This window comes from Canis lupus, chromosome 27 (genome assembly GCF_003254725.2).
Source record: "Canis lupus dingo isolate Sandy chromosome 27, ASM325472v2, whole genome shotgun sequence".
NCBI lineage: Eukaryota > Metazoa > Chordata > Mammalia > Carnivora > Canidae > Canis > Canis lupus.
In genome coordinates this window covers 1,092,458-1,103,650 of record NC_064269.1, presented here as the reverse complement: position 1 = coordinate 1,103,650, position 11,193 = coordinate 1,092,458, and the positions used below count along the sequence as shown (strand labels likewise).

The 11,193-nt window shown below is 58.6% G+C and overlaps 1 protein-coding gene across 4 annotated transcripts; it reads right to left on the bottom strand.

The window, feature by feature from the left end:
* Positions 1–362: 362 nt before the first annotated feature.
* Positions 363–7,012, bottom strand: SMUG1 (single-strand-selective monofunctional uracil-DNA glycosylase 1). Of its 4 annotated transcripts, XM_035707301.2 has the most exons (5): positions 6,698–7,012; positions 5,638–5,850; positions 3,454–3,755; positions 2,316–2,435; positions 363–2,117 (listed from the first exon to the last, which is right to left on the bottom strand). In XM_035707301.2, exons 3-5 carry the CDS (start codon positions 3,685–3,687, stop codon positions 1,908–1,910), a joined length of 564 nt encoding a protein of 187 aa, XP_035563194.1. In that variant the 5' UTR covers positions 3,688–3,755; positions 5,638–5,850; positions 6,698–7,012; the 3' UTR covers positions 363–1,907. The 4 variants fall into 4 exon arrangements, with proteins under 4 accessions (XP_035563194.1, XP_025314487.1, XP_025314486.1 ...); XM_025458702.3 differs by having other exon boundaries at positions 363–2,435; positions 6,698–7,009; XM_025458701.3 differs by lacking the exon at positions 6,698–7,012 and adding an exon at positions 6,306–6,579 and having other exon boundaries at positions 363–2,435.
* Positions 7,013–11,193: the final 4,181 nt, after the last annotated feature.

Here is an 11,193-nt window from a genome sequence, read left to right as displayed (position 1 = left end):
GCTAAACCGCTGAGCCCCCCGGGCTGCCACAACAGATGCACGCTGGCTGGTTGCGTGTCCAATTTTCATTAGGGTTTCTCATTGCGTATTATCAACTGAAACCACTGACCACATGGGGGAATTCAATCTCCTGCCTCCCCCACCCCACACACTTCGGGCTGATACCACCTGGCTCTGAGCCCCAACCCGCTCATCAAACGGTTGGCCTTTTCTGGCGTCGTCCTAGTCCTCCTCCAGAGCCAATGTCAGCACACTCAGGTGTGTGGTCTGGCCCCCACCCCTGCCGTGAACGACAAAGACACTCCTATCACTTGGGAAATTCCAAGAGTTTAGAGACTCCCTCCCAAGAACCAAGGACAAAAGCCAGTCAAGTTCTTTATTATACAAATGGGGGACACTTACAGTAAAAAAAGTCTTTTTATATTTTTCTACACCCCACATGGGGCTCCAGCTCAAAACCCCAAGATCTACAGTCTCAGGCTCCTCTGAGCCAGCCAGGCACCCCTATACTAAAAGTCTTATGAATTCTGAAAGCTGAAGATGACCTGTCTTGGGAGCTGGAGTCCAACCATGTGTTCCTCATTACGAGGGTCCCAAGACCCACTCTATTACCAGTTTGCTTCACCTTCCCAGCCCCGTTTTAGGGCACGCCAACCAGTCATCCAGCAGACCTAAGAAATGAGTTAGGTGGAGACCGCAGGCTCCATCCACCCATCACCTGCTCCCCACAGGGCCCCAGTAGCAGACAGACCCACGGAGCCCCTTAGGCTCTGGTAAAACAATCAGAGGCCTGTTTACGTCATCTCCCCAGATACCCAGGGGAACTCTTTGCACACGGAGTAGAGGTAAGAGAAGGGAAAAACTAAGCTACCACTTCCATCCCAGACGTGCAGGAGGGGGGAAAACGACAACACAAAAGGGTTTAGGAGCTGGGTTTTTTCTTTTAAAGATTTTATTTATGAGAGAGAGAGAGAAGAGAGAGGGGCAAAGAAAGGAGAAGCAGGCTCCCCATTGAGTGGGGAGCCCAAGATCACGACCTGAGCTGAAGGCAGCCGCTGAACCAAGCCACCCAGCTGCCCAGGTTGAGGAGTTTTTAATGCTTGGGCTGAAAAACCAGAGGCTGGGTTTTTCATAGTTATTGGTCCACCCCTGGTAGGGGGAGGATCTGCCCCTCACCCAGCAAGAGCTTCAGGGTGGGGGGCGCCCTCTGTAGTGCGGTGTAGTGATGCCCCCACCAAGAGGCAAGAAAGCAAGAGGTGTAAGGAGCACCCACCCACCAGGCACTGCGCCAAGGCACTTCCAAGTGTTTTCTCACTTAATCCCCACCAACGCCACGGAGCGGGGATCCCCCTCTTACAGACGAGGATCCTCAGCTTGGAGAGGTTCCTCAGTTTATCCAAAGTTATAAAGTCTCAAAGCCGAGATGAAAATCCAGGTCTTCTGGTCCGTGTCCGCCCGCCCGCCCCGTGGCTCCCGCCACGCTGAATTCTTCCTCTGATCCAGCCTCAGTCTCCCGTAAGAAGTTCGCTCTTCACATCCGTGTCTTTCGCTTTGTTCCGGCCCCTCGGAGGAAGAGGCTCAGCTTGAAGGAGGCTGTTCTGTGAGGACGGGTGGGGGTCCTGGCAGGGTCTCCATCACAGCAAAGACGGCTCCACAGGTCACTGTTCAGGCCACCGTCACCGACCAGAGGCGCCCGAGGAACCCGTGAGGTGAGCAGATGCCAAGTCCCCGTGCCGCTCTTACCACAGGACCAGAGGCAACAACGCTCAAAGGAAGGGGGAGCAAGCAGTAGTGTCAAACCTGCGGCGGCAGGTCCCAGCAAGCAGGGAGCCCAGGGGCCTGGCTGCTCCGGCCCGGGGCCTGCGGTCCTCTGCCGGCTCCCGGGTGACGTGGGGCCGCAGGGGCCCTCACCTCGTGAGCAGCGGCAGCAGCCCCAGCTCACTCAGTCTGTCCTTGGCCGCTGCCTCCCAGCCCCTGTTGGCCTGCGGGCTCCGGGGGGAGGGGTGCAGGAGCCACTCCACCCTGACCTCGGGCAGCAGGCCGGCCAGCGCCCTCCGCGCCCGCTGCTCCGCCAGCCGCCCCACGCCCACCACCAGCCGCACCTCCAGCAGCTGCACCTGCCGGAAGAGCGCTGCGTCACAGACCCTAAGAAGCTGCTCTCGCTGCTTGGCCGGCAGCTCGGCGGGGGTGAGGTTGCGCCCGTTGGGGTCCAAGAAGAGCAGAGGACATAGATTGTGGACAAAACAGTGACGGAAGAAGACCTCGGGCTGTCCACAGAGGTTCTGGAAAAAGCCCCAGAACCGGGCACCGCTCACCTCTGACTGAGGGCACTCCAGTCCCAGCACTGGGCGCTTCGGGTGCTCTTGGGCCGGGGTCGACACAGTCCCCCCAATACCCAACCAGTCCCGGACTACGTTCACTTCCCCGAAGGGCACCTGCCGGGAAGGAGAGACAGGAGGGTTTCAGTCTGGAGACGTCGCCTGCGTTCTGGACCCGCTGAGCCCTCTACACCCTCTGTGAAGATCCAGCCTGGACACCCCACCCCCAACCCCTTCACCCAAAGGCCTGAGACAAAGATTCTGGCCCTCTGGTTTGATCCTGCCCATCTTTCTCCAATTTTTCATTGTGGACTGTGGTGCAGAGGATCTATTTGCTGCTTCTACCCCCATTTGCCTTTGGGACCAAGTACAGAGGGTACATGGGAATATCCAGCCCTACACAGGCTGTGATGCGTAGTACTGGGGACAGACAGACGGTCTGAGATAGGCAGACAGCCGGGGTTAGAGGAGCCACAAGGACAGGACTGACCACTGCTCTCTGGGTGCCCTCTCAGCCCCGAGCCTCAGGCCGTCACTTCCATCGATCATCATTGATCACCTTTCATCCCCCAGTTGGGGTCAATAAAAGCGATTGAGCCTCCTGCCCTGAAGCCTCTCCCCCTCCCCCATGGCCCAGCATCCCCACTGAGGGCATTCACTCATCCTGCCATCTGAAAGGGAAGCAGGCAGGCCTCAGAGCCCGCTGTTTTGAACCCCTCCTCAGCTAAGAAACAGAAGCGGGTGGGCTGAAGGCCTCGCCTGTCAACCAGCCCCCTGAGGACCCAGTACTCCTGGTCCCTCTCCCGACCCCAACCACACTGTAGGCAGAGCAGATCCGGCAAGGCAAGGTAAGGATGGGGCTGGCGGAAGGAAGAGCTCGCAGAGGCAATTAGAGGACGGCTCACAGGGGAAACGGAACTACCGTTAATGTGCTCGGTTAGCTATGGGCGGCAAGGCCAGGAGAGTGTCTGCGACCGCAGGAGCCAGCATGTGTATGGGGGGGGGGGGGGGGGGGACCAGGGGGCCGGTACCCAAACATGTCCACAGGCGTGCACATGCTCCTCCCCGCAGCACACAGCCCACACCCACCTGGGAGCCTCCCACTCCACCCACCAGGGGAAGCCAAGCCCTTTACCCCAGTCTGAGCCATGCCAAAGGGCCCGGGGTTCATGCCCAGGAAGAGCACTTCCTTGGGGCCCCGGCAGTAGCGGGTCACGTAGCTGTGGTGTGGCTCCCACGCATACTCCAAAGGATTGTAGATGATGCCCACAGGCTCTGAGAACTGCAGTTGGCTCAGTTCATTATTGAGCCGCAGCTCCTCCGCCAGGAAGCCCTCAGCCAAGCTTCGAAGGCAAGGCTGGGGCTCCATCAGGGCACCTGCAGGTTCATGGAGGGGCCCCACTGGATAAGCCTAGGGCACAGCCACGTGACTGTCACCTGGAAAAGAGACGGACAGAGGCTCCATCAGCCCTCAGCTGTAGAGTGAGAGGGATCCAGGCTGGCCAGGGCTACCCTCTCCTGGGCTCAGAGGAGACCATCAGTCACCCTCCACCCTCTAGGTTTGGCTGCGCTCATCTCAGTTCTTGCTAGTGAAGGCCCCTTCCACTTCCCGCTTCCTCAAGTGTCCCTCCTCCTATTATGTCACCTGGTGAGAACGGCCCACCAGCCCCCACTCCAAACCTCCTTTCCATCAGGCGTAAGCCTTGAATCACTAGTTCCAAGGCCATGGCAAGCACATGGGAGGTTTTCAATACACATTTACTGGTGGCAAACTCTCAGCACTCTAATGTCATCCTTAATGAAACAAGCTCGGCCAGGACGGGCTGTGTCCTGGAAACCAATGTGCTGAAGAATGAGATGCAGGTGCACAGCCAGAGCCCAGAGACTAATTACAGAAGGCTAATTACAATTGCTTCCAGGTGGTGAGCAATTGCTCTGTGCCAGCTACACCTCATTGATCCTCGTAACAACCCCATGAGGCAAGGATTATTGCTCCCATGTTACAGGTGAGAAGACTGAGGCTTAGAAAGATCAAGCAACTTGCCCAGGGTCACGCAGTTAGCAAGTAATGAAGCTGGGATTTGAACCCAAACTACCCAACTCGAGGCTAGGCTCTTAACCACTCTCCTCATCCTGCCCGAGGCGGTTCAGTCAGCCGCCCTGCTCTTCCAACAACCCCCTCAGGCCCAGCCCAGCTTCTTGCCCACATGCAAGAGTTCTCAGCAGCCAGCAGGATGATTACCGGACTTAGGACAGCCCCTTACAAGCTATGTAACCGTGGCCAGAGCCTCAGGTTTTCTCATCTAAATACTAGGAATAATATCCACTCAAGGGCAGCCCAGGGCGGGGGCTGGCTCAGCAGTGTAGCGCCGCCTTCAGCCCACAGCCTGATCCTGGAGACTCGGGATCGAGTCCCGCATCGGACTCCCCGTGTGGAGCCTGCTTCTCCCTCTGCCTCTCGTGAATAAATAAAATCTTTAAATAATGATAATATCCACTCAATAACAGTAATGTGAGGGATGGAATGAGATGTTACATGCAAGTGGGGGTTGGGGGGAGAGTAGAGAAGCAGGAGAGAGAAGAGGGGGGAGGAGGCAGAGGGAGCACTCCAGCAAGCTGTATCGTCTACACAGACCATGCCTTCCAGTCCTCCTCCTCACAACTCCCGGCCAAACCCAGTGTTCCAGCCTGAGCATTCCACTTGCGCTTTCAAAATGCTTTTCCTACTCCAAGTCCCCAAACTTGGCACCTGCCATTTCTTCAAACCCAACCAAACACATTCCTGGAGTCAACCGGGACTGTGACTCCCCCGCCTCTCCATACACCCAAGCCATGCCCACCCTTGGAGACGCAGCTCCAATGATCCCACGGGGAACGCCTTCCCCCTTAGGACACGGTGGCATGTGCCGCACGCGCGAGTGGGTCTGCTGTGAGACCTCAGGTGATCCTCATGGTTGATGCAGGCTGAACACCACCTCGCCTCCCTGCCTCGACTTGACAGATCAGAAGCCTGTTCAACTTCCCTTTGTATCTTCAAGGTCGTACCTTTTATTAGGGAGCCAACAAACACCTGCTCGCTCTGTCCATCCTACCTTTTCCAGTCCTGTTTAAAACTACCTTCTACCAGGATGCCTGGGGGAGCTCAGCGGTTGAGCGGCTGCCTTTGGCCCAGGGCGTGACCCCGGGGTCCTGGGATCGAGTCCTGCATCAGGCTCCCTGCGTGGAGCCTCCTTCTCCCTCTGCTTGTGTCTCTGCCTCTCTCTGTGTCTCTCATAAATAAATAAAATCATTAAAAAAAAAAAAAAAAAAAAAACAGTACCTTCTGCCAAGGAGTCCTTCCTGACGCACTCTAGAGCCCGAGCTCACTCAAGGCTCAGCTGCCCACTTGGCACTCTGGTCGTCTGAGGGTTTCCCGGGCTCTGGGTGGATCTCCATCGTGTCTGGGCCTCCCCTAGGGCCGGGATCTTCTCCCAGGTGGGACCCTCGTGCGGACGGAGGAGCTTGAGCCATCAACCCGTTCTCGGATCCGAACCTAGGGGAAGTGGGAGAGAATAAAAAAAACGTCAGGGCCGGTCTTAGGAAAGCCTTCTCGGGGCTGATCTGCGAAGTCTGCTGCTCTGTCCAGACGGCTAAGCAGAGCCGCCGGGGCTCCGGGAGGGCCGAGAAGGGGCCTGGAGGACTCCCAGGTCTCGGCCGCTCTGCCTCTCCCGGCGAGTGCCAAGGTCGGTGCCCGGGCTGCCCCAGCCCCGGGACTGCTCTCGTCCTAGGCTGAGCCCGCCTCTGACCTTTAGCGACCTGCGCTGCAGACGGCAAGGCTGTGTGGGGCTCGGGTTCCAGGGCCCCCGCGAGAGCGAGACGCAGTCCGGGCGGCCCCTGAATCCACTTCTACTCCTGCTCTCACCTCTGCGCTCCTCTCCCGCCAAGCCTTTACCTCTGCTCTCTATAGAACGAAAATCACAAGTTCCATCCACCTACAACAACTGTTACCTCGTCTGGTTTTTTGTTTGTTTGTTTGTTTCAACGGGTCCGTTCCATGGTCGGCACCGCAGGCGCCTCCGGACGGGCGAGAAGCCCAGGACGAACGGCACAGGCCAGGCGCGCGGGGCCCCGGCGGGAACCGGAGGAGCCTGAAGCCCGGCGCGGCGCGCGAGGCCCGGAGCCTTGAACGCCGACACGAGGTCCGTGCGGGGGCGTCGCCAGCGCGCAGGGCCGGAGCGCGACTCGGGGCACCGGGGCGGGGCTGCCCACGCCGTGGCTCGCCCGCCGGGAAGGCCCCTCCGCGGCGCCCCCTCCGCCGCCGCCAACCCCCGAGGCAGCAAGCGGCGCCGAAGCGCGACGCCACCCCCGGGACCCCCGACCCCCGGCTCCCACTTCCTCACCAGGTTCCGCTCTCCATCCGGCTTCCGGTTCCCTTCCCCGCCCCCGGGCGCGGAGGACACTGGGAGTCGTAGTCGGCTTTGTTCGGCGAAGGCGATTGGCGCGGCCGCGGCCACTTCCGCCGGAAACACTCCCATCCCCGGAAGGCGTGCTGCACGGGGCCTAAGTGACTCTGGGGATTGTAGTTCATCCGCTACGTCGGGCCGGAAGCCGGGAAGCCTAAGAGAGCGCAGGCCCAGGAAGGCTCGGAGGCCCTGGCTTCCAGCCCCGGAGGGCAAGGCCCTTCCAAAAGTGCATCGAGACTGTAGCCAACGGGACCAAGAATCAAGAGATTTTAACCGAAAACAAACAAAAAAAAAAAAAAAAGAGAGACTTAACCGGGGATCCCCGGGTGGCTCAGCGGTTTGGCGCCTGCCTTTGGCCCAGGGCGTGACCCCAAGTCCTGGGATCGAGTCCTGCGTCGGGCTCGCTGCACGGAGCCTGCTTCTCCCTCTGCCTGTGTCTCTGCTTCTCTCTCTGTGTCTATCATGAATAAATAAAATCTTAAAAAAAAAAAAAAAAAAGAGAGAGAGAGAGACTTTAACCACCCTCGTCTCGAAGCGCACCTGAGGGCTTTACCAATGGTTAGAGACCCGTTTCTGGTCCTTCTGCTGCCCCACGGACAGGAGACCTCTCCTTGGCAGCCCCCCAAGCAGGTGTCTAGAACATCCCCAGGGGCACTTCTGGGATCCCCCAACAACTCTTTAGTGATGCTTGAAGACTGTTGCGTCTCCCGCCACTGCCCCAGCTTAAGTCTCCATCCCTGCCTCTCCCACTTGACTGCTCCCCCCCCTCCACCGCGGTTCAGCCTACCTAGCCCTACCTAGCCCATAGCCTCCCATCCCTCCCGATCCTCCCCCTCCAATCATCTGTCCGCAACACCTCCCTCCAACATTCCTAATCCCATGGCTGCACCCTCCTACCTCCCCAGGTCAGAACAATGTCCAGAGCTGTCCCCCTCCTGATTTTGATCTTGTTCCGCATCTCGGTATATTTCTGTGTCCTACCTCTCAGGTTTCCATTACACCTCACACCCCATAAGGCTAATTGCCTTTGGATTCCTCCCACCCCCTGCACACCTCAGCACAGCCATGCCTGAGATCAGGAAGCAGGGGCTCCCTACAGGTGGTAAAGGGTGAACAGGTGAACCCTAGAACAGGAAAAGGTGAGAGAGCAAGGATGCTACCCCCTTCCCCAGCTTCCCCTGCTCCCCACCACAGACAAAAGCAGCATGAGCTTCAGGGAACTGTAAGCAGCGACCCCCTGACACCAAAGGTGAGAAACCACCCCCACCTTTGTCAGACTTGGGGAACAGAGTTAATCATCCACCTCACAAAGTCGGGCTATTTCCTGAGCCTTGTGTTCGTGCCAGATTCTTTCCCTTTCTGGGTCTTTGCCTCTCTCTATGTGAATGTATCTCTATTCCTACTCTCTCATTTTGGGGGGCTTTGTTTTTTTAAAAAAGATTTTATTTATTTATTCATTCATGAGAGACACAGCGAGAGAGGCAGAGACACAGGCCGAGGGAGAAGCAGGCTCCATGCAGGGAGCCCAATGCAGGGACTCGATCCCAGGACCCTGGGGTCACGCCCTGGGCTGAAGGTGGCGCTAAACCACTGAGCCACCCCGGCTGCCCTGATTCGTTTTTTTTTTTTCTTTTAATTTTTTTTTTAATTTTATTTATTTATGATAGTCAGAGAGAGAGAGAGAGAGAGAGAGGCAGAGACACAGTCAGAGGGAGAAGCAGGCTCCATGCACCAGGATCCCGATGTGGGATTCGATCCCGGGTCTCCAGGATCGCGCCCTGGGCCAAAGGCAGGCGCCAAACCGCTGCACCACCCAGGGATCCCCCTTATTTTTTATTGGTGTTCAATTTGCCAACATATAGTATAACACCCAGTGCTCACCCCATCAAGTGCCCCCCTTAGTGCCCGTCACCCAGTCACCCCCACCCACCGCCCTCCCTCCTCCCTCTCTTCCACCCCTAGTTCATTTCCCAGAGTCAGGAGTCTCTCATGTTCTGTCTCCCTTTCTGATATTTCCCACTCATTTTTTAAGTAGGCTTTACTATCAGTGTGAAGCCCAACACGGGGCTGGAACTCACGACCCTGAGATCGAGACCTGCGCTGAGATGAAGGGTCCGAGGCTTAGCTGACTGGCCCACCCAGGGGCCCCTCCGCACTCTCCTGTATAGCTCGCTCTCTGTATCTGTGTCTCCGTCTCGCTCTGTGCACACCTATCCCCGTGCCTCTGCTTCTTCCTCTGGAATGTCTGGAATAAGAGTATCCCAGGCTTCGAGAACTGACTGTCCCCTCAGGCTCCTCTGTCTTCATAGATCTATGCATTTGTATGCTGCCGAACAAAAATTTGGGGTGGGGGGAGAACCATACTGTGTTTTCATCCTATTGCTTAAAAACCCAAGGAGCCTCCCCATCCCTGGGACTGCCCTTTTGCCCGCCCTACCCCACAGCCGCTTGCTTGCCAGCCACTTCCAGTTATTCATCGTGGCAGCCCCTCCACATCCCAAGACAGTAAGGAGTGGGCAGCCCGGGGGCGCAGCGGTTTAGCGCCGCCTTCAGCCCAGGGTGTGACCCCAGGGTCCCGGGATCGAGGCCCACGGCCGGCTCCCTGCATGGAGCCTGCTTCTCCCTCTGCCTGGGTCTCTCTAGCCCCCCACCCCCATCTCTCATGAATAAATAAAATCTTTAAAAATAGAAAAAAGAAACGGAGACCCAGAGTTTCAAGAGGCAGAGGCTGTGAGATGGAAGTCAGCAAGGGTGGGGCCCTCCCAACCTGCTGGGGCAGGTGTCCTGCCCCCCCAGGAGGTGTCCCCAAAGGCTGGCTGGCTGTGCTTCACGGATAGAACCTGTGGGGCCGGGGCAGGGGCAGACCCGTGCCCTGCGCGGAGCCTGGGGCGGCGGGGCCTGGGGCAGGGCCCTGTGCTGCCGCCAGGCCCAGGGGCCCAGGCACGAGGGGGTTAAGCCGCCAGCCGGTGCCCCTCGGTTTCCGGGCGCGGCGAGGCTGTGTTGGGCCACGAGCGCCATCTATGGGCCTCCGGTGCTCGGCTCGGACCCGCTCGGGCTGCCGGCGGTGGGGCCCTGTGCACCTGCAGGCCCCAGAGCAGAAGGCCGGCGCTGGCCATTGGAGGAGCTGAGGCCCATGTGCCCCCAGGCCCCAGCCCTGACCGCCTGCGCCCTGGGGGACCCCAAAGGCTTCCTGGCGTGTGCCTTTCAGTGTAGCCGTACCCCCCAGCTCCACCACCCTGGGCATTTCCCTCTCGGCCCTGCGAGCATCCAAAGAGCACGGGAGAGGCGGGGCTGTAGCAGAGGCCTCGGGAGTGGGCTCTCGGGCCTCGGCCTGCCTGGACTTGAATCCCGGCCTTGCCGCTTGTTAGCAGTGACCTTGGGCAAGTCACTTAGCTCCTCTGTGCCTCAGTTAGCTCGGCTGTAAAATGGGATAATCGCTGTAATCCATCCCTGCTTTGCTGATAGTTGAATGACCTCGTTACACAGGAGCTCAGTCCGGGGCAGCTCAGAAGCGTGCCCCACAGAGGTCAGGTATTGCTGTCGGGACCACGAGTCAGGGTCTCGCCAGCCTGAGAACACAGGGTCCAGACCGCAGAGCCGTAGGACACACAAGCACCGAGGACAAGACTGGGCAACACACCCCTGGAGGTTTCCACAGAGACAGAGACCCATATGGGCGGGTCCCGGGGCCAGACGTTTAGGATTGCAAGGGAAGTACCCTTCGGGTCCCCCAGACCGGCAGGAGATTGGATGAGAGGTCAGAGAAAGAACTTGAGGTAGGGACGCCTGGGGGCTCAGGGCTGAGCGTCTGCCTTTGGCTCAGGGCGTGATCCTGGGGTCCCGGGATCGAGTCCCACGTCGGGCTCCCCCGCAGGGAGCCTGCTTCTCCCTCTGCCTGGATCTCGGCCCCTCTCTGTGTCTCTCAGGAATAAATATATAAAATCTTGTAAGAAAGAACAAACTTGAGGTAAAGATGTAGGAAGGAGAAGCACTAAGAAAAAGGTACTAACCGGCCCTTAAAAGGACCCTGATTTCGGGAATTGAGAGAGGTCCCTGATGGGTGGGTGAGCCAGGGCCACTGCATCCCGAAGCCTGTCCTCCTTGGAACAGAATCTCAAGGTGCCATCAGGCTTCCCAGTCCTCCAGACGTATCTGGAAGCCCCATCCCGGCTCTGTGGGGACGTAAGCCCCAGTGCAGTTCCCCGGCCTGGCGGGGAGGTGACCCACAGAGGGAGAAAGCTCCCTGCAGGCCCCACACATCCCCCTCCCGGGTCCGTCCCAGAGGAGGAGAACCCAGGAAGCCTGGCTGTGGGCGACGGGTTGGGCCACACAGGGTTGTCTCCTGTGTCCCCGCCTTCCTCTACCTTCCTGGCAAATGGGTACAGAGACTACTTCAAGGGCTGAGATGACGGGCAGAGTGACACCGCCTCAGG

Bases quoted from the DNA above. Each gene is read 5' to 3' on its own strand.
- SMUG1 (XM_025458702.3), bottom strand. From the start codon at position 3,687: ATGGAGCCCCAGCCTTGCCTTCGAAGCTTGGCTGAGGGCTTCCTGGCG. The intron at 2,436-3,453 runs GTAAAGGGCTTG...CCTTCCCGGCAG, and splicing joins TTGGCATGGCTCAGACTGGG to GTGCCCTTCGGGGAAGTGAA.